Source organism: Hypanus sabinus, chromosome 6, assembly GCF_030144855.1.
Source record: "Hypanus sabinus isolate sHypSab1 chromosome 6, sHypSab1.hap1, whole genome shotgun sequence".
Lineage (NCBI taxonomy): Eukaryota > Metazoa > Chordata > Chondrichthyes > Myliobatiformes > Dasyatidae > Hypanus > Hypanus sabinus.
In genome coordinates this window covers 10,449,174-10,473,092 of record NC_082711.1, presented here as the reverse complement: position 1 = coordinate 10,473,092, position 23,919 = coordinate 10,449,174, and the positions used below count along the sequence as shown (strand labels likewise).

Sequence of the window (23,919 nt, the reverse complement as noted above, 5' to 3'; positions counted from 1 at the left end):
TTCAGTAATTGTAGAATGGCTGATTCTGTATTTTCTACAATCTTCTCAGTCTTTCTGCAGCAGGTGTCACACCACTTGAACCTGAATATTTCATAGGCTACACACAAAATGCTGGAGGAATTCAGCAGGCCAGGCAGATTCAATGAAAAAGAGTAAAGTCGACATTTTGGGCCGAGCTGGAGAAAAAGGATGAGGTCAGAAGGAGGAGGAGAGGGAGGAAAGGAAGAATTACAATCTGGTGAAACTGGAAGAGAGGGAGAGGGGTGAAGTAAAGAGCTGGGAAGTTGAAAAGTGGAAGAGATAAAGGGCTGGAGAAGGGGGAATCTGATAGGGGAGGGCAGAATTCCAGGAAGGGGGAGGGAGCTAATGGGCAGGTAAGGAGATAACATGTGAGAGGGAAACAGGAATGGGGAATGGTTGGGGGGGGGGTAATTATCAGAAGTTCAAGAAGTCAATGTTCATGCCATCAGGTTGGAGATGACCCAGACAGAATGTATGGGCAATGAAGTCACATAGGGAGCAATCCCTGCAGAAAGCAGAAAGTGGGGGGGTGGGGGGGGAGGGAAAGATGTGCTTGGTGGTGGGAATTCTTTGGAGATGGCAGAAGTTACGGAGAATTATGTGCTGGTCGTGGAGGCTAGTGGGGTGGTGGGTGCGGATAAGGAACCCTATTCCTGGTGAATAGCAGAAGGATGGGGTGAGGGAAGACATGTGCGCATAAGGGCAGTGGTGATAGTGGAGGATTTCATAGACTACCTCTTATTGCTGGAATGAGCTTCATCTCTTTACTTAAGTAGTTTTTAGTATAGGATGATCACAATTTGCCTGTGTTCATTCTTTTATTTTTCTCCTTCACTTTCTCACTCATCCTTACCTCAAAGAGAGCTGGTTATGACATTGTGTGAACACCTTCAATAATTAAACGGCAATAGAACACAGACCAGTACAGCACAGGAACTGGCCCTTCAGCCCACAATGTTGTGCTGAACCAATTCAATTAATAACCAAATGGCCAACTAAACTAATTTCTTCTGCTAACACAACATCCATAACCTTCCATTTTCCTCACATTCTTGTGTCTATCTAACAACTCTTAAAAGTCTCTAATGTTTCTGCTTCTCCCATCACCCCAGGCAGCACATTCCAGACACCCACGACTCCCCGTATAAAAAAATCTACCCTTCACATCTCTTTTGAAAAAAATTACTCTTTCGAACCTTAGATGCATGCCTCATAACAAGATTTATGCCTCATTCTTGATCTTCTGAAGAATATCAGTGGATTCAATTTACCCTTGACATTTTTTATATACTCGAAGAGCAGCCACCATTTTCTAAACACAAAAATACAACTGCAGTTGCTGCAGATCAAAGAATACGTACAAAACGCTGAAAGAACTCAGCAGGTCAGGCAGCATCAGTGAGAGAAGAGTAGCCAACATTTCGGGCCAAGACCCCCTGATGAATCCCCTGTTCTTCCAGCATTTTGCACGTATTCTTTCAGCCACCATTTTCTGTCCTCAATAACTGCCATGTCCCCCCCTCTCAATATCCCTTGGAATCTGGGATTTCTTTGACTTACATTCCTTCCTTTTCACACATTATGGAAACACTTTAAAAATGTATTGTCCATATATTAAGTGTAAATATAGCCAATATTTCCCATTGTGAACCAGATCTCCAGCTATGGGTAAACAGTCTCACAACATTGCGGGCACAGAACATCCTTCCAACAGTTCCTCCAGCCAAGCAGGTGCTAAACGCATTGCTTCACTTTCCTTTAGACTACACCAGGGAGGCCCAGGATCTCCTACCTTTTGCCTAGGCTGGTGAACTGGAGAGGTCACTCCAGTGCCACATTCCATTGTCCTTCTGGACTTACGGATACCATCATCATAGCCAATAATTCAGTTTCAATGTATCATGGAAATTCCATTAGATTTGGCAAGTACTAGATGGGCCAAAGGGTCTGTTTCTGTGTTGTACTTTTCAATGACACTAGTTTTATGTACTCATCACCCAAGAATGTTGCCAGAGCTCAAGGGCCTGACTGAGGTATGACCTTACAGAGCTGTTTAAAGTCATGAGAGGCACAGATAGAGTGAATATAATGCATCAACTTTTCTTTATTTTACACCAGGGAAGAGGGACCAAAAACTAGATAAGATGTGAGAGATTTAAAAAGGACTTCGGGGCAACTTCTTCATACAGAGGGAGATGCTTACATGCAATGTGCTCTTAGAAAAAATGATTGAGGCAGGTACAATAACAACATTCAAAAAACCATATCATAAAATATAGGAGCAGAATTAGGCCATTTGGCCCATTGAGCTTGCTTCGCCATTTCATCATGACTGATCCAATTTACCTCTCAGCCCCAACCTCCTGTCCTCTCCCAATACCCCTTCATGCCCTGACCAGTCAAGAATCTATCAATCTCTGTCTTAAATATATATAAATTCTTGGCCTCCAGTGCTGCCTGTGGCAAAGAATTCCACAGATTCACCACTCTCTAGCTAAAGAAATTCCTCCTCATCTCCATTCTGAAAGGATACTCCTCTATTCTGAGGCTGTGTCTTCTGATCTTCAACTCTCCCACAACAGGAAACATCCTCTCCACATCCACTCTATCAAGGCCTTTCACCGCTCGATAGGTTTCAATTAAGTCACTCGTCATTCTTCTGAATTCTTGTGAATACAGGCTCAGATCCATCAAACACTCTTCATATGACAAGCCATGCGATCCTGGAATCATTTTCATGAACCTCCATTGAACACTCTCCAGTTTCAGCACATCCTTTCCAAGATAAAACTACTCCCAAATCTCCAATACACCAGTGCTTTGTAAAGTCTCAACTTTACTTCCTTGATACTTGATAAGTACATGGATAGGAGAAGTTTAGAAGGATATGGGGCAAAAACAGCCAAACAGGATGAGTTGGGCAGAAAAGATAGCTTCCATTCTGCACCGCCTCTATCTCAACTTCAAATCCCTTCATGTACTGTGTGTTAATCAGAAATCTGGTAAAACAGGAAAATAGTTTGAAATGTTGTGAATTCCCTCATCTTTTATTTGTATACTGATTATTTCATTCATGGCAACATCCATCCCAAAGGAAATTCTTAAATACTAGTGGGTTCTAAATGGATACTTCTAACTTATCAGGGTAGTGATTTAAAAAATAATATTAACCAAGTAGCACATGACCGTAATAGAAGACTGTAGATTAAGACTGTAGATTAAGTCTGAAGGAAAATGGTTAGGAGATTCTGCTGCTCAGAGTGAAACCAAACATTACAACTAGTGTATCTCTTCCTTCACAAGTTTTCTTTGAAATGCAGTTGGGCTGTAGAATGGCATGAGTATATTTCAAAGAAATTCGTAACCTTGAATCTGCAATAAAATATTTAATATAAGTGAACTGGAAACTATGAAATTACATGTGGGGAGAAGAAATAAAAGACTTGTTGCACTGCAGATTACAGACTATATATATATTTAATATCAATTTATGGGGAAGTGGGTGGTAATTTTAAATTCTATTACTGCTTGTTGCAAAGCAGCCAGCTGCCCGTTGTCCAGCTGATTTGTTTTTGCTTGGCTGAAGACGATACACAATGTTGTCTGGTATGCAGAATGACACTTCAAAGACATTTTTCCTTTCTAATCAATGTGAAGCAAATGGAAACTACTTCTTCTTAAGCACAGGTCACCAACAACAGCTCGCCAGAGTCCTCTGTCCTGGGCCAGTCTTTTGATTTGTTCCCAGGTGTAATCCATCTTTGAAGATCCTTCCTCTCCCAGGAGCTTCTGTTGCCATTTCTGTCACACTGCTTTTTCACAAGATAGGGTCCCTAGCTCTATGCCCAACACTCCTCCTTCCCCAGCTGGGCTTGGGACCGTCCATGGCAGAGTTCATTTGGAAACTGCTCAACACAGACTCTTTGCTTAGTCCTGAGTTAAATTCATATAAGACGGAGGGCTAAAGTCAGATGGTTCAAGAGGCCTTCAGCCTGGTATCTGGTTTAAATTTGGATATCATTTACACAGAGCACTGCCACAAGAAAGCAGTACCAGTCATTAAGGATCCCCTCTATCCAGGCCATGCTCTCTTCTCACAACTACCATTGGGCAGGAGGTACAATAGCCTTGGGTCCCACACCACTAAGTCCAGGAACAGTTATTACCCGACAACCATCAGGATTCTGAACCGGCATGGCTAACTTCACTCACCACAATTCTAAACTGATTCTACAATCTACAGACTCACTTTCAAGGACTCTTTATAACCTATGTTCTCAGATTATCTTTTTTTATTTCACAGTTTGCCTTCTTTTGCACATTGGATGTTTGTCAGTCTTCATGTATAGTTTTTTCCCATAAATTCTATAGAATTTCTTTATTTTCCTGTCAATGCCTGCAAGAAAATGAACCTCAAGATAGTATATGGTGATATATATGTACTTTGATAATAAATTTTACTTTAATAAGATTATTTTATTACCTTTATTCAGCTATGGATGGAACCTGTTGGCTCCCTCTATTTAAACGATACAATCAGCAGAAAGGATAGTGTCAGCCCTGGCTCAGTTGATTTCACCCTCACCTTTTGTAAGGGAAAGGCTTCAAATTTCAATGTGGACACTTAAGCCTAAAATCTAGGCTGAAATCCCAGGTCAGCAGTAAGGTGTTCCAATGTGTGGGGATTTTGTATGAAGGTTAAAACCAAGCCCTTGTCTGCTCTTTCAGATAGACACAAAAGGAAAACAGCAGGGTAAGTAGCTCAAACATAAGATGCTGGAAATATAGTGCAACACACACAAAATGCTGATGGCACTCAGCAGATCAGGCAGCATCAACGGAGAGGAATACACGGTCAAGATTTTTAGCCAATACTTTCCATCGGCATAGGGTAAGTAACTTGGTGTCCAGGTCAATATAACTCTCCTCTTGCATCATCATCTCCACCTCTCCTTCCTACCTACCTCTGCTCCTCCCCTTTTTGTTTCCTTTCCAATACCTTCCCCCACCCATCACCCATTTATATTCCCCATCCCACAACTTGTTCCATCCACCTAACATCCTAACTTTACCCATCATATCTCCTCCCCCATCTGGTTCCACCTGCCTGTCATCTGGACAACTTGCTGGGCAACTTGAGTGAGATACACAAAATTCTGGTACAACTCAGCAGATCAGACAGCATCCATGGATGGGAACAAACAGTCAACATTTTGGGCCAAGACCTTTCATCAGGACTGGAAAGGAAAAGGGCTGAAGCCAGGATAAGGTGGTGGGAAGAGGATAGGAATACAAGCTTGCAAGTGATAGGTGAGACCATGTGAGGGAGAATATGGGTGTGTGGCTGGGCGAGGGAGGACTATGAGAGAAGCTGGGAGGTGATAGGTGGAAAAGGTAAAGGGCTGAAGAAGGAGGAATCTAGTAGGAAGACCCAGAGGACAATGGAAGAAAGGGAAGGAGGATGGAGGTGATGGACAGGTGAGAAGAGGGTGAGAGGGTAACCAGAATGGGGAATGAAAAAAAAGACAAAGGGTAAGAAAAGGGGGAAAAGTCGCCAGAAATGGAGAAAGATGCCATCAGATTGGAGGCTACCCAGACAAAATATATGGAGTTCTTCCTCTAAATTGAGTTGGGCCACATCATTATCACCACCCTTATTTATCAGTTTCCAGTACTGTGAATCTTTGTTTCCCCACATATCACTCTTCAGTCTCTGTCTCCACTTTCACCCACCCCTCCCCCACTTAGCTCCTTCTGCCATCATCCCTCACTCCTTCCCAGGTCCACCTGTCACCATGGGCCATCATCTCACCCCTCAATCTCTCCTCTACATAACAAATATCTTCCCTCGCCCCTCTTAGTTCCAATGCAGGGCATCAACCTGAAACCCTAGCCATCCTTTAGTCTCCATAGAGCCTGCCCAAGCCACTGAATTCCTCTGTTGCTCCAGATTCCAGCACCTGCAATCTTCAAGATTCAAATTTATTTAAAGTCATTTGCAGTAGAAAAGTGCAAAGGAGAACAAAATAATTTTTACACCAGATCCGGTGCAGCACAAAAAAACAGTAAGATAAAGATACAATAATAATAAAAAACACAATAAATAACTGACACTAGCCATAAATGTGCTTGTACATAAGGTGACTGACAGGAAATGATAACATAATGGTGGCTGGGGATGTGGAGGGGTGGGTTAGTGGGTGGAGGTGTTGATCAGCATTACTGTTTTGGGAAAGAAACTGTTTTTGGTCTGGTGGTTCTGGTGTAGATGTTACGTAGCTTTCTCCATGAAGGGAGTGGGACAAACAGTCCATGAGCAGAGTGGGTGGGATCCTTCATGATGGTACTGGCCCTTTTCCAGCACCTTTCTGTATACACTGTACATCCTTGATGTGGTTTTCTGTCCAACAGCATCACTGAAATAGATTATCTGATCACTGTCACACAGGTAAGAGAATCACAAACAAGAGAAAATCTGCTGATGCCAGAAATCTAAGCAACACACACGAAATGCTGGAGGAACTCAGGCCAGGCAGCATCTATGGAAAAGAGTGAACTGTCGACGGTTCAGGCCAAGACCCTTTACCAGGACTCCTGACAAAGGGCCTCGGCCTGAAATGTCAACTATTTACTCTTTTCCATAGATGCTGCATGATCTGCTGAACTCCTCCAGCACTGTGTATGTTACTGTCACATAGGTGTTAGTTAAAGTATTCACTGTGGTTCCTAATTTATAACATTTACTACATTTCAAAAGAACAAAGATGGTTGTGAAATCCTTTTCAATGCCCTGAGGGTGTAAAAAATTCTATAAATAAGTGAGACTTTCTTTCTAACAAAGTATGTTACTCAGGCTATTAGTTCATACCCCTAGGAATAGCTTAACATACTAATGAGTTCTTACAACTATTCCATTACTTTTCACTACAATAGAGTCTACTCAGTGTTGCTATTGTAAGAATATCTCAATGATTTCAGTCTTAAATTTAACGCACACTAAATGCTGGAGGAACTCAGCAGGTTATGAGCATCTATGGAAAGGAACTTTTAACAGGTCCTGATGAAGGGTCGCAGCCCGAAACATTGACCCTTTATTCCTTTCCATAGAGACCAGAAGACCAGCTGAATTCCTCAAGCACTTTGTGTGTGTTATCCTAGATTTCCAATATCTGCAGAATCTGTGTTCAATCTTAAATTTGCCTTTTTTTGTTTAAATCTGTCTAACTCCCAGTTTAATTCAAAGTCACTCTCCACATTGACCTTTCACTTACATACACAGTGGCCACTGTATTAGATACACCTGCTCATTCATGCAAATATCTAATCAGCCGATCATGGGGCAGCAACTCAATGCATAAAATCATGCAGATAGCATTTGTTGTTCAGACCAAATATCAGAATGGGGAAGAAATGTGATCAAAGTGACCTTGACTGTGGAATGATTATTGGTGCCAGATGGGGTGGTTTGAGTATCTCCAAAGCCACTGATCTCTTGTGATTTTCATGCACAACAGTCTCTAGGGTTTACAGAGAATGATGTGAGAAACAAAAAACCTCTGGTGAGCAGCAGTTCCGTGGGTGAAAACACCTTGTTAATAAGAGAGATCAGAGAAGAATGGCAAAATTGGTTCAAACTGACAGGAAGGCAACAGTAACTCAAATTACCACATGTTACAACAGTGCTGTGCAGAAGAGCATCTCTGAATGCACAACACATTGAACCTAGAAGAGGATGGGCTACAGCAGCAGAAGACTACAAATGTACACTCAGTGGCCACTTTATTAGGTTCAGGAGGTCCCTAATAAAGTGGCCACTGAATGTATTTACCCTGTCATTTTCGATGAAGCTTTGATCGCCTCAGGCAACATGTTGAATTTGTTCACCAGTGAAGTAGATACAAGATACTGTCCTTGCTGTTTGTTCAAAGCTCTGGGTGTAAATATCAGGTCACAGGCTGACTTTGCCTCATATTACCAAGTGATTTAGTACTGAAAAGCTGTTGTTATCTGATGTACCTGAAAAAGTGTAGTAGCTGCATTTCTTTATAATAGAGATTCTGCAACTCTGATTATCTGACGAGGGTCAATTTTACTTGTGATAAACCAGATCTGAGGTTCTATCCCAAATAATGTAGTCTTGTAAAGACATTTATTATTCCATTAGCTGAACAGTCAGGAAACATAAAGTTTATTAGAGAAGTTTCTGCTTGACCCTTAGGCTAACAGATAATACACTAACAGAAATTGTTCATAAGAAGCTACATTATATGAACAATATATTATTCATATAACATTAGGGGACCATTTCACCCTGTCTACTTGCCATTCAGCTGCATTACAATAGATCTAATACTTCAAATCCATTTAGAATACAGGACATCACAGGAACACACCTTTCAGCCTACCATGTCCTCTTTTGCTACTATCATCAGGCAGGAGGAGAAGTCCTTAGGTCCCACACCACCAGGTTTAGGAACAGTTATTACCCTTCAACCACCAGGCTCCTGAACCAGTGTGGATAACTTCACTCATCTCAACACTGAATTGATTCTACAACCTACAGACTCACTTTCAAGGACTCTTTACAACTTATGCTCTCAGTATTAGTTTTACATTTGCAAAGTTTGTCTTGTTTTGTATATTGGTTGTTTGTCAGTCTTAGGCTGTTTGTGTATAATTTTTTTTGTAAATTCTATTGTATTTCTTTCTTGTAAATGCCTGCAAGAAAGTGAATCTCAAGGTTTATGTACTTTGATATTAAGTTTACTTTGAACCATGTATCCTTCCTTTCCAAGACAATGACTAGATTTCTCACTGCCTCAGGGAAGCTGCCAGTTAGGGGTTCCCTATCTTTATTATGCCATTGATCAATACCATTAAGCAAGGGTCCATGGACCCCAGCTTGGGAACCCCTGAGCCAGCATAATCAAAAACTCCATGCACGCCAGACATTCTCTCTTCTCCTCCCACGCCAATCAGGCAGAAGATATAAAAGCCTGAAAGAATGTCCCAGCAGGGTCAAAGGCAACTTCTATCCCGTGTTGTAAGACTACTGAACAGTCCCCCTTGCATAAAATGGACTGTTGACCTCACAATCTAAATTGTTCTGACCTTGCACCTCACTGTCTACTTTTACTACACTTTCTCTGTACTGTAGCACTTCACCCTGCATTGTTATTGTTTTATCTCATACTACTTCAACACATTGTATAATAAATTGATCTAAAAGGGTGCTATGCAAGACAGGGTTTTCCAATGTAACTCAGTACGTGTGACAATAATAAGCCAAGTTACCATGTCTGTGATGACCACGATGCAATTCCAGACTAATCCCGTTTGCCTGAACATGCTCTCGATTCCTCTATTTGCTGCTTGTCCAAATGCCCTTTAGACAATGCTACTGACTCTGCTTTCACCACTTGCCCTAGCAGCACATTCCAGAATCTGTGTAAATAAAAATATGGCTTGTAAATCCCCTTTAAGTTTTCCCTTTCTCCCTTAAAGCTATCCTCCAAGAGGACCACAACTTTTCGTAGTTTGGAGGTTTGTCTACCTCAATGACCTGGGTAGCTATGCTGGCTGGAGTCAAAGCTTTATATGCTTTGGCCCAAGGTATGGTCACCCATGCCAAACAGGCAGAGGCCAGACTAAGAGTGGTCTACCAATCCTCCAGGTTTGGGTGTTCAGCTCAGGGTTAACATCTCTGACTCATAAAACAAAATTCTTCTGTGAACAGAAATACTTCCACATCTGAGTGCAACAGTATTCTTGAGTCTCCACCAGGAACTTGCATGGCTGACAGTAGTGAAAACCGAGAAGAAGCTACTGGCACAATGATGGAAGCCCTGAACACCGCCAGAGAGGAGGACCTTCATTGATGCCCTGAACACCAGTGGCGTAACAGGCTGTAAGTACCTTGAAGCTATGCCCTCCAAAATTTGAACTTTCCAGCCTGGGAAAAAGTCTATCTATGGCTCTTATAATTTTATAAACTTCTATCAGATCTCCCCTCAGCCTTCGCAGCTCCAAAGAAAACAACCTAAGTTCGACCAACTTCTCCTGAAAGTATATGCCCTCTAATCCAGGCAGCACCCTAATAAATCTCTTCTGAGGCTTCAACATAAACACATGAGATTCTGCAGTTGCTGGATATCTTGACCAATACACACACAAAGAGCTGCAGGAACTCAACAGGTCAGGCAGCATCTATGAAAGGGACTAAACAGTCAACGTTTTGGGTCAAGACCCAACTTCAGGACCCTTAGCTTCTGTATCCTTCCAATAATGGGGCAACCAGAATTGAATGCAATACCTCTAATGTGGTCTAACCAGCCACATCTGGAGGACATAATTTGTGGTTATTTACCTCTCACTGCTCCATTTTATCTCATTCCCTTATCAAAGACATGGTGTGGCAATTTAAACTCATGAATTATCAATCATGAGCAATAACACCAAAAATTCAGCCTCAGGGTCTGTGGTCAATAAAGAGGGCACATACACTCAGTGGGCATGTGGCAGCAACTCAATGCATAAAAATATGCAGACTTAATCAATTCTTGTTCAGGCCAAACATCAGAATGGGAAGAAATGTAATCTCAGTGATGTTAACAATGGAATGATTGTTGGTGCCAAACGGGATGATTTTGAGTATCTCAGAAACTGCTGCTCTCTCAGGATTGTTACACTCAACAGTCTCTAGAGTTCATAGAGAATGGTGTGAAAAACAAAAAAAATCCAGTTCTCTGGGTGAAAATGCCTTGATAACGAGGGTCAGAGGAGAATGGCCAGATTAGTTCTAAATGACAGGAAGGTAATAGTAACTCAAATAATCACACATTACAACAGTGGTGCGCAGAGCATGTCGAGCCTTGAAGTGGAGCAGAAGACCACATCTGGTTCCATTCCTGTACCTAATAAGGTGGCCACTGAGTGTCGGCTGTGATAGTGGCCTATGGCAGCTAAGCAGCTGATGTGGGCTATCTTGCATGTAAATGATGTCTCAGGTCTGTGAATTTACCATGATACTCAGTAACTCAAGAGCCTGTTAATCCATCTGGGTAGATCCAATCACAAAGAGCTTAAAATTGGGAATCAATTAACATTTAATTCCTGGTGAAAAAAAAATGCTTTATTACAAATTACAAAACTGTAAGGTATAATTTTATTGACATCATAAATCACATAAAGAAATAGCCTGAATCTTTCTTTGCCATCTTCTTACCATGTGGTAGCACTTTCTGTCTCACTTTCAAGCTGCATGTCGTAAGACCTGAAAGAACATTGATTTCATAAACTTAGTAAGTATACAATTAGCACACTATTTTCTCAACAGCATATAATAATTAAGCTACTAAATCAAATTATAACAACTATTTAGAAAAGACTTCTAAATATTCTAATACATTCTAATCTAAATTACACAATATATCTTTATTGGGCAAATGGTGGGAGCTCCATAGTACAGGGAATGGAGCTGTTCAAAGGCCACAAATTCAAGGCAGCCTTAACAACATCAGCTATGACACAGGAGCAAATCTGATAAGAATATGTATTTTCATATGAAGGGGTGAATGTATGGACAAAAAACTGAGGTGAAAGGGACTTAAGAGGGCTTGTGCAGGATTCCCTAAAGATTAATTTGCAGGTTGAGTCTACGGCAATGAAAGCAAATGCAATGTTAGCATTCATTTCAAAAGGACTAAAATATGAAAGCAAGAATGTAATGTTGAGAATTTATAAAGCACTGATGAGGCCTCACTTGAGTATTGTGAGCAGAAAACTTTTGACAAGAACAGGTCATTTGGCCCAACAATGCTCGCCGAATGTGCTGAAACTGGAGAGGTTTCAAAGGAGGATCTCGAAAATGATTCCAGATTCCATTATTCCTGCTTGTCACATGAAGAGAATTTGATGGCACTGGAATTTAGAAGAATGAGTGGTGACCTCATTGAAAACTATTGAACAGTGAAAAGCCTTGAGTGGATGTGGAGAGATATTTCCTATGGTGGGAGAGTCTAAGACCAAAGGAACAGCCTCAGAACAGAGGGCATCCTCTTAGAATGATGAGGAGAAATTTCTTTAGCCAGAGGGTAGTGAATCTTTGGAATTCATTGCCACAGGCAGCTGTGGAGGTCAAGTCTTTATGTATTTTTAAGGCAGAGATTGACAGATTCTTGACTGATCAGGGCATGAAAGGATACGGGGGGAGGCAGGAGATTGGGCCTGAAAGGAAAAATTGATCAGCCATGATGAGATGATGGAGCAGACTCAATGGGCCAAATGGCCTAATTTTGCTCTTGAATCTTATAGTCTTATAACAATGAGAGGGTTGAAATGTCTAATAGTAAAGGGCATGTCTAATACTAAGGTGAGAGGGGATAATTTCAAATGAGATGTGAGGAGCAATTTTTTTATTCAGACAGAGAGTGGTGGGTACCTGGAATGTGCTGCTTGGGGTGGTGATAGAGGCAGATATATTAATTTTAAAAAGTGTTCAGATAGGCACATGAACATGAGGAAAATGGACGGAAATAGATATAGTATAGGCAGAGGGGATTAGTTTAGTTAGTCATTTGATTACTAGTTTAATTGGTTCAGCACAATATTGTGGGCCACAGTGCCTGTTCCTATGCTGTACTGTTCTGTGTTCTATGAGGTTGTAGATTTAAAGGGTTGATGCTTTTATACAGAGGGTGGTGGGTATATGAAACAAGCACACAGAGGAAATGGTAGAGATGGGCACAATTACAACACCTTTAAACAGGATTTTGGATAGAAAAGATTCAGAGGCGCACAGGCAAATGGGGCTAGTTCAGGAAAGCAATGGATGAATTGAGCCAAAGGATCTGTTTCCATGTTGTATAATTCTAAAACTCTATGAAAGCATGAATCAAACTTCAAAAGTCTGCTGTTGTTGTTTTGTTGCTTTTGGGCTTTGTTCTGATGTGTTTGTTTGTTGTGCTGAGCATTTTGGGAAAGCATCCTTAGGTTGTGCCAGTTGTTAATACAAATGACACAGTTTACCACATTTCCATGTACACGTGATACATAAATGAATGCGAACTCCTGCCTGTTAGAACCAGCACTGCTGCAAATCAACTGGTCAATGAAGGGAAATAACATAACAGAAGACAAAAGAAATTATCAAAGAAAAACGGTCACTCAGGTTGCTTTGCATGCGATATATCACAATTAATGAATATTAATGAAAATGATGCAGATGCTAGAAATCTGAAACAAGGACAGGCACCGTCTGTGGAAGCAAACAGTTAATATTTTGGGTATGTGACCTGTATCAGAAGAAGGGTCCTGGACTGGAAACATTAATTGTTTCTCCTTCCACAGATCAGGATCAGGGTTTATTATCACTGACATATGCTGTGAAAGTTGTTATTTTGCGGCAGAGTACAGTGTAAGGCATTAAAAAATTAGTGTAAGTTACAATCAATAGGTGGATAGATAAATAAATAATGCAAGAGAAGGATAGCGAGGTAACAGATGCTCCCTGCATATTGTTTCTATCATTTTCTATTTTTGTTTAATCAATAAAATCTTATGAACACCTTCTTATATACAGAAGCTAAACCTCTCACAGGCAGTATTCCAGTTAAGGTTTATTGGTGACCCAAATCCCATGGTGGAGGGATTGTCTGCAGAAAACAAATTTGCATTTATAAAGCATATATTGTAACCTCAGCTCACCACAAAATGCTTCTCAGCCAGAGAAATTACCCTGAAGTGTAGTCTCTGTAAAACTGCAACCAACAGACAAACACTGCAAGATTCCGCAGTTACTTTCAGTGTTAGTTGAGGAATGGTGGATTTATTTATTTAGCCTTTTAGTTAGAGATACAGCATAGTAACAGGCCCTTCTGGCCCAGCAATCCCACGCTGCCCAATTACATCCTATGTGACTAGTTAACCTACTAACCTACATGTGTTTGGAACGTAGGGGGAGGAAACCGGAGGACGTAGAGGAAATCCATGTGGTCATGGTGAGAACGTACAAACTCCTTGCAGACAGCAGCAGATATTGAACCAGGGTTGCTGGTGTAGTAATAGCATTATGCTAACCACTAAGCTACTGTGCCACCCGGCAGTAGAACACTAGTAAGATCCCTCTTCTTTTCTATAAGAAATAGTACTAAATAATTTTTATACCCATGTGACAGGGTAAAGCTACAATAATTTAGCACAAAATTTGAAAACTAGCATGTTGACTGTGTAGGGCTTCTTCATTAGGAACTATTGAACCAGAGCTTATATTTTTCTCCTTGAGTCTCTGGATCAGAATTTGAATGATGAGATATGACAAAACATTTGACTCATTAGGTTTATCACCTTTTGAGAAAAGAACAGCACAAGTCAGAGCAGACTGAAGAATTGAAAAAGAAAGAAAAGTACAGAGAAACCCCCAAAACAAAATCAGTGGCAATTCTGGTCAGTGTGAAAGACGCTAGGATGTAATACGAGCACTAAAACTGCAAAGCTAGTTAGGTTTAACAAACAATTTGAATTTAAGATTTGGACATTATGGTGTAGATATATAAAACATTATTTTACTCATTTGAACTTTGAACTTTATTTATTTTTTATTTAGAGATATAGTACAGAACAGGATCTTCTGGTCTAATGAGCCGTACTGTGCAGCAGCCCATCAATTGCCTAATCATAGGACAATTTACAGTGACTGATTAAGCTACTAACTGGTACAACTTTAGATGTGAGAGGAAACCAGAGAACCCGTTAGTCCACACTCTGAGTATTGTGCACAATTCTGGTCACCACACTACAGAATGGCAGTGGTAGTAATAGTGAGAACTCAGAAGAAATTCACTGGGACTGTAGCTATAAAAAAAAGTTTGGATAGGCAATAGGCTAGTTTATTCCCACTGGAATGTAGGGGGCTGAGGGGGTGACCTTTTAGAGATTTATGAAATTATAAGGGTCATAAATAGTATAAATAGAATGTTTTTCCCAGAGCAGGAAGCCTAGAACTTGAGCAACGAACAGATAAAAAATACTGGAGGACAAAATGCAGCAGGTCAGGCAGCATCAATGGAGAGGAGAAAACCGATGTTTTGGACCAAGGCCCTTCATCAGGACTAAAACTAGAGGGCATTGGTTGAAGGTAAGAGGGTGAAATGTCAGGGGGATGTGAAGACTATGTTCTTCAAAATAGAGGTTAATGAATATCAGGAACAAATTGCTAGAGGAGGCGGTAGTCGCAGTGTAAAACAACATTTACACCATTTGAAAAGCACTTGATGGTTACTTGGATAGGAAAGGCAGAGAGAGACAATAGAGTCATTGAGCACAACAGCAAAGAAATAGACTTTTTGGCCCATCTAGTCTGTGTCAAATTAATATTCTGCCCAATGCAGGCAAATGGATTTTATCACAGAATAGGCATCATGGTCAACATGGACGAAGAGGTCCAAAAAGGGCCTGTTTCTATGCTCTAAGTTTCTCTGCTTCTATCAATTCAATGCGACACAACACTGCCAATTTTAGGGAAAATGGGCAAGGCACAGGCTGTGGTGAATAATGTCATTAAGTTCAGAAACCTTTCTTTCAATGCTCATTTAAACTGATAGGCCAAAACAATTGGAAAGGTTCAGGTATGTATTTGGTCAAGGACACAAATTTCAGGAAACAGGAGAAGAGATAAGTTCTGAAAAAAAAGCTGCTGGCAATCTGTAACTCACCATCTGAAAAAGAGGCTCAAACAGAAATCTTCAAACAACTGAACAAGCACATGATGTGCCACGACATAGAAGGCGAAGTACTGGGAGCTGCAAAGGAGGTGTAGACTCAGGAATTGTTCTCATTGTGAGTGGAAATTTCTCCTCCTGTGCTGTACTTTCCCTTGAAATGTCTCAGGTTCCCTTCTAGTGGGAGTGCTAGAATCACCTCAGCATTGGATAGGGGCATGTAAAGACCATTCAATTCATTGCTACTGAACAAACCTGTCCCCTTCACTGGACATCAAGCAACAGCAAGATCAGAAGGGGCAGCAATACCCACTTTGGCAGAAAGATCCACCCTCCCGGGGTTCACACAGGAAGAACACCGAGATACCTTAAGCGAGATTCCAGAGGGCAGCCAGAAACTGTGAACTCGGACCCCAGCAGAAGTCGACACCCTCTGAAGCATTCCTGAAGGGAGAAAATTTGCAAATAAAAAAAACATTTAAAGGAAGAACTCTTCCTGCCAGAGGCAAGATGAGCTATGCATCCTAATGTTGTTGCAAAGCCTCTGCCACAAATATGTAAATTGAACTATGTGACTGACATTTTTAGTCACATTTTTACCCTTGAAAATGAGGACCACTTCCCCTACTTCGGCAGCGTTCTCTCCTCAAAAGCAGGTGTCGACTCAGAGATCAACCACCACAAGCAGTGGTGCCTATCTGGAGCCTATCCAAGATTAAGGAAAAAGGTCTTTGAAGACCATGACTTACAGATCCAAACAAAACTTTTGGTTTATAGAGTAGTTGTCTTTCCTACATTACTGTATAGAGCTGAATCATGGACTACCTACAGTAGCAATACACAAAAAGTGCTGGAGGAACTCAGTAGGTCAGGCAGCATCAATAGAAACAATAAATAGTCAACATTTTGGGCCAAGACCCTTCATTTGTTGCTATCCCGAGTCCTGATGAAAGGTCTTGGCCCAAAATGTCAACTGTTTTGGCTTGACTTGCTGAGTTACTTCAGCATTTTGTGTCTTTTTACTCTCCAACAGAGTTGATGTTTTGGGCAAGACCCTTCATCAGGACTCAGGAAAAGTGCAGGTAGGTCTTAGAAATCTGAAAATGTAAGAGTCAGACAAACTGAGGAAAATTGGAAACACCAGAATAAAAGACAGCCCTTCACTTCTTTTATGCCCTTCAGCCAACCACACCTATATATACCAATTTCACTTGTTTGTATTAATTCCATATGCCTCTTTGCCCTGCTCAATAAACAACTCTGAGGAGGATGTACATACTAACACCAGAGTACTGGAGGAGCCCAACATAAACAGCATCTCCACCATGATGAAGCAACACCAATTCCATGTGATCACATCTACCCAGACAGATCCTTTACTCCCAGTTGAAGGTCAGCAAATCCCTGATGAGCAAAGGGAACACTTCAAAGATAACATCAATATCAGCCTACAAAAATTCAACATTATGTCCGAAAACTGGGAAGACATTGAACTCTATAGATATACCTGGAGGAAATCTGTTCAAGAGGAAGCTGTACCACAGGAGAACGACCTCCGTTGTACTGCAGGTAATAAGTGGCAGCTGCAAAAAGAAAAAATTAACAACCAAACAACCCAACCACTAACCACAGCTGCCACTTACTCTTGCCCTCACTGCACTAGAACGTGTGCATTCTGCTTTGGCCTCTGCAGTCACTAATAAACAACACCTTTGCAGCAAATCATACTCGTACCACTTCTATTCTCAACACATGATGTACAGCCTCATGGGAGAGTGTGAGAGAGCCGAAAGCACATAGAGATGGGCAGAATGTGAAACAGCAGGTCAGAAGCTGAGTAGCCTCTGGTAAATGACGCACTTTCTGGAACCCTAGTCTTCCTGCCATCTCCAGGGAAAAGGGCAGCAGTGTGATGGAACAACATCACACATCCAAGTGATTTGGAAGGAAGCAGTCAGGTTGATTTAAGTAAGTATTTACTCCCTCCATTACCAATGCAGTGGTGCAATGTGCATTATTCACTAAGTGCACTGCAGTTCCTTGCAGAGTGACTGGGACAGCACCACACAACTCAGGGACTTCTAACACTAAAACACGAGATTCTGCAGATGCCAGAAATGTCTCAGAAGGTTATAGTAGCATCCTAGCTGGTGTAATCACTTTAGATCTGTCAGCAATCACCGATCAGGGTTCAATACCTGCCTCTGCCTGTATGTCTCTCTGTGACTCCGTGGTTTCCTCCATATGAAACATAGAGCAGAATTAGGCTATTCTGCCCATTGAGTTTCATCCTATCATCCCCGAACTCAGCAGCAACAGCACCAAGCAAGGACCTTCACCAGACAGGCTTCACAATTCAAGGTGGCAGCTCATCACCAATTAAGGGTGCACAGTTAACCTTGCCATTGATGATGGATCCTAACAACCAGTAAAATAAAATTAATCATGAACATAAGAGATTCTGCAGATGCTGGAAATCTTGAGGAACACTTACAAAATGCTGGAGGAACTCAGCTAGTCAAGCATTATAATGGTGAGGAATAAACCTTTCAATCTGAGACCATTAAGGGTCTCAGCCTGTAACTTTGGCTGTTTGTTCCAATCTACAGATGCTGCCTGAACTACTGAGAAGTTAAGATGACACCAAGATGGCTGGAGTTAAGATGGCGCCATGCAAGTGCCTCTTTGAGCACATCTGCAGAAACACCTTAAATTCCTCTCCTTAAAGTCTCTTTTTCCCTTTTCAAGGTGGCTGGGGCTCTATTGAGGTCTCTGAACTGCAAACATCACTCAAAACTGTGGTTTTTCACAGCAGATGAGTCCCTGCTACTGGAGCTCACTGGCTGACTGCTTTCTAACAAGTGAGGCATGGAAGATAGTGCTTCTGGGGCACAGCCCTGTGGACAACCGATTCCTGCTGTTGTTACCAATCGAGGCATTACGGGAGAAGGAACATCAAGATTTCGCTGTGGCAGATGTATGGACAGAGGTCTCTGTAGTTGAGCGATCATACTCTTTTTCTTTCTCTCGATGATGAGGAGATTTTGCTGCCAATTCTTGAGTTGAAGAATCTTGGAATACAAGCTATGCGGCACACCATAATGTCATAACAGCGACTGTTCGTCTCCTCTCTCGCTATGAAATGCATGATATCTCTCTGTCCATTCTAAGAGTGAGAGAAAACCTGTGGCATGTCAAAATGTTGGGTCAACAGCATAGAAACATGGAAAACATAGAAAACCTACAACACATTACAGGCTCTTCGGCCCACAAGTTGTGCCAAACATGTCCTTACCTTAGAAATTACTAGGCTTACCCATAGCCCTCTATTTTTCTAAGCTCCATGTACCTATCCAAAAGTCTCTTAAAAGACCCTATCATATCCGCCTCCACCACCTTTGCCAGCAGCCTATTCCACGCACTCACCACTCTCTGAGTAAAAAACACCCCTGACATCTCCTCTGTACCTGCTCCCCAGAACCTTAAACCTGTGTCCTCTTGTGGCAACCATTTCAGCCCTGGGAAAAAAGCCTCTGACTATTCACATGATCAATACCTCTCATCACCTTATACACTGCAATCAGGTCACCTCTCATCCTCTGCCGCTCCAAGGAAAAAAGGCCGAGTTCACTCAACCTATTCTCATAAAGCATGCTCCCCAATCCAGGCAACATCCTTGTAAATCTCCTCTGCACTCTTTCTATGGCTTCCACATCCTTCCTGTAGTGAGGCGACCAGAACTGAGCACAGTACTCCAAGTGGGGTCTGACCAGGGTCCTATATAGCTGCAACATTACCTCTCGGCTCCTAAATTCAATTCCATGATTGATGAAGGCCAATACACCATATGCTTTCTTAACCACACCGTCAAACTGCACAGCTGCTTTGAGTGTCCTATGGACTCGGACTCCAAGATCCCTCTGATCCTCCACACTGCCAAGAGTTTTACCATTAAAACTATATTCTGCCATCATACTTGACCTACCAAAATTAACCACCTCACACTTATCTGTGTTGAACTCAATCTGCCACTTCTCAGCCCAGTTTTGCATCCTATCAATGTCCCGCTGTAACTTCTAACAGCACTCTGCAATATCCACAACACCTCCAACCTTTGTGGCACCAGAAAACTTACTAACCCATCCCTCCACTTCCTTATCTAAGTCATTTATAAAAATCACGGACTAAGGGTCCCAGAACAGATCCCTGAGGCACTCCACTGGTCACCAACCTCCATGAAGGATATGACCCATCTACAACCACTCTTTGCCTTCTGTGGGCAAACCAGTTCTCAATCTACAAAGCAATGTCCCCTTGGATCCCATGCCTCCTTACTTTCTCAATAGCCTTGCATGGAGTATCTTATCAAATGCTTTGCTGAAATCCATATACACTACATCTACTGCTTTTCCTTCATCAATGTGTTTAGTCACATCTTCAAATAATTCCATCAGGCTTGTAAGGCACAACCTACCCTTGACAAAAGCCATGCTGACTATTCCTAATCATAGTATACCTCTCCAAATGTTCATAAATCCTGCCTCTCAGGATCTTCACCATCAACTTACCAACAACTGAGATAAGACTCACTGGTCTATAATTTCCTGGGCTATCTTGAATAAAGGAACAACATCTGCAACCCTCCAATCCTCCAGAACCTCTCCTGTCCCCATTGATGATGCAAAGATCATCGCCAGAGGCTCAGCAATCTCCTCCCTCACCTCCCACAGTAGCCTGGGGTACATCCCGTCCGGTCCCAGCGACTTATCCAACTTGCTGCTTTCCAAAAGCTCCAGCACATCCTTTCTTAATATCTACATACTCAAGCTTTTCAGTCTGCTGCAAGTCATCACTACAATCACCAAGATCCTTTTCCATGGTGAATACTGAAGTATTTATTAAGTACCTCTGTTATTTCCTCTGGATCAATACACACGTTCCCACTGTCACACTTGATAGGTCCTATTCTTTCACGTCTTATCCCCTTGCTCTTCACATACTTGAAGAATGCCTTGGGATTTTCTTTAATCCTGCCCACAAGGCCTTCTCATGGCCCCTTCTGGCTCTCCTAATTTCTTTCTTAAGCTCCTTCCTAGTAGCCTTATAACCTTCCAGATCTCTAACATTACCTAGCTCTCTGAACCTTTTGTAAGCTTTTCTTTTCTTCTTGATTAGATTTATTACAGCCTTTGTACACCACGGTTCCTGTACCATACCATAACCTCCCTGTCTCATTGGAACGTACCTATGCAGAACTTTACACAAATATCCCCTGAACATTTGCCACCTTTGTTCTGTACTTTTCCCTGAGAACATCTGTTTCCAATTAAAGCTTCCAATTTCCTGCCTGATAGCCTCATAATTCCCCTTACTCCTATTAAATGCTTTTCTAACTTGTCTGTTCCTACCCCTCTCCAATGCTATGGTAAAGGAGATAGAATTGTGATCACAATCTCCAAAATGCTCTCCCACTGAGAGATCTGACAACTGGCCAGCTTCATTTCCCAATACCAGATCAAGTACCGTCTCTCCTCTTGTAGGCTAATCTACATATTATGTCAAGAAACCTTCCTGAACACACCTAAAAAACTCCACCACATCTAAACCCCTTGCTCTAGGGATACGCCAATTGATATTTGGGAAATTAAAATCTCCCATCACGACAACTCTGTTATTATTACACCTTTCCAGGATCTGTTTCCCTATCTGCTCCTCGATATTCCTATTACTATTGGGTGGCCTATTAAAAACACCCAGTAAAGTTATTGACCCCTTTCTGTTCCTAACCTCCACCCAAAAAAACTCCATAGACAATCCCTCCATGGCGTCCACCTTTTCTGCAGCTGTGACACTATCTCTGATTAACAGTGCCATGCCCCATCTCTTTTGCCTCCCTCCCTGTCCTTTCTGAAACATCTAAAACCTGGCACTTGAAGTAACCATTCCTGTCCCTGAGCCATCCAAGTCTCTGTAATGGCCACCCCATCATATCTCCAAATACTGATCATTTGCTTTGTTCACAACACTCCCTGCGTTAAATTAGATGTGTAATGCTTATGCGACAGGCTGCTGTAGGTCTAGCCACCTGCCAAACCCCCGCATCCTGTATACGTGTATGCTGTGGAATACACACTAGTACAAAGTCGCACAGACAATATCAAGCTCACACCAAGGTACAGTTACAGAATACACTTTATAAATTTTACTAGAACTTAGTGATTAATAACGATACAATAGATATGAAGGGAAAGAAAATAAAGAAAAGGCGCCAAAACTTTTCAGAGCTGTCAGAGTTCATTTGTGCACATCGTTGGAGATCAATCCTCGACCCGCCAACCACGCTTCACTCTTCTCCGATCTCCATGACCCGTGCACCTGGGACCACCTTCAGTGATCAACCATCAGTGCCACACCTGTCCACCTTCCTCGCCGTCTTCTTCCCAACTCCCAAAAGAACTGCGCAATCCCAGCTCCCAGACTCACAAGAGAAAATAACATCCAACCCAATTGGTTAACAAATGAATACAATCCCCGTTAACAGCAACTTTAACCTAAACAAGCTTCGAGAAGCTTCAAGAATGTTCTGCAAGAAAAACACTCCCTCACCAGTTAGCATAACAAAGAAGCAGCTTTACTTTTAACAAACAAAGAAGCCATTTTGATTAATATACGCAGTACAGACGCATCTCAAACTTTAGGTCTGAGTATGTCCCTTCTCTATCACCTGCCTATCTCGCATTGTCTACAAGCCTTCTTTATTTGTGAGCTAACCTCCTCTTCCCTAGTCTCTTCAGTTCAGTTCAGTTTTTGTTGACTGAAGATCATGGTCTCTGTTTGGGTGCCTTGCTATTTCTTGCTGGGGGTGGGGGGCAGAGGGGAGGTTGATGCATTGATACTTCTGCAGGGGAGGGGGAGAGGGCACTTTGGGGTTGACCATATAATCATATAACAATTACAGCATGGAAACAGGACATCTCAGCCCTTCTAGTCCATGCGGAACACTTACTCTCACCTAGTCCCACTGACCTGCACTCAGCCCATATCCCTCCATTCTTTTTCTGTCCATATACCTATCCAATTTTACTTTAAATGACAATATCGAACCTGCCTCTACCACTTTTACTGGAAGCTCGTTCCACACAGCTACCACTCTCTGAGTAAAGAAGTTCCCCCTCGTGTTACCTATAAACTTTTGCCCCCTAACTCTCAACTCATGTCCTCTTGTTTGAATCTCACCTACTCTCAATAGAAAAAGCCTATCCACGTCAACTCTATCAATCCCCCTCGTAATTTTAAATACCTCTATCAAGTCCCCCCTCAACTTTCTACACTCCAAAGAATAAAAACCTAACTGGTTCAACCTTTCTCTGTAACTTAGGTGCTGAAACACAGGTAACATTCTAGTAAATCTCCTCTGTACTCTCTCTATTTTGTTGATATCTTTCCTATAATTCGGTGACCAGAACTGTACACAATACTCCAAATTCGGCCTCACCAATGCCTTGTACAATTTTAACATTACATCCCAACTCCTATACTCAAATGCTCTGATTTATAAAGGCCAGCATACCAAAAGCTTTCTTCACCACCCTATCCACATGAGATTCCACCTTCAGGGAACTATGCACCATTATTCCTAGATCACTCTGTTCTACTGCATTCTTCAATGCCCTACCATTTACCATGTATGTCCTATTTGGATTATTCCTACCAAAATGTAGCACCTCACACTTATCAGCATTAAACTCCATCTGCCATCTTTCAGCTCACTCTTCTAACTGGCCTAAATCTCTCTGCAAGCTTTGAAAACCTACTTCATTATCCACAACGCCACCTATTGTAGTATCATCTGCATACTTACTAATGCAATTTACCACCCCATCATCCAGATCATTAATGTACATAACAAACAACATTGGACCCAGTACAGATCCCTGAGGTACACCACTAGTCACCGGCCTCCAACCTGACAAACAGTTATCCACCACTACTCTCTGGCATCTCCCATCCAGCCACTGTTGAATCCATTTTACTACTTCAATATTTTCACCGAAAGATTGAACCTTCCTAACTAACCTTCGGTGCGGAACCTTGTCAAAGGCCTTACTGAAGTCCATATAGACAACATCCACTGCTTTACCCTCGTCAACTTCCCTAGTAACCTCTTCAAATAATTCAATAA

At 41.8% G+C, this 23,919-nt stretch overlaps 1 protein-coding gene across 1 annotated transcript in view; it reads right to left on the bottom strand.

Moving 5' to 3' along the window:
* Positions 1 to 23,919, bottom strand: part of arhgap39 (Rho GTPase activating protein 39) — a 561,273-nt gene that overhangs the window by 365,986 nt on the left and 171,368 nt on the right. The window contains exons 2-3 of the mRNA XM_059971678.1: positions 16,105 to 16,181; positions 11,246 to 11,293 (exon numbers count right to left, since the gene is read on the bottom strand). Coding sequence (XP_059827661.1) covers positions 11,246 to 11,293; positions 16,105 to 16,181 — 125 coding nt within the window. The remainder of the gene's footprint in view (positions 1 to 11,245; positions 11,294 to 16,104; positions 16,182 to 23,919) is intronic.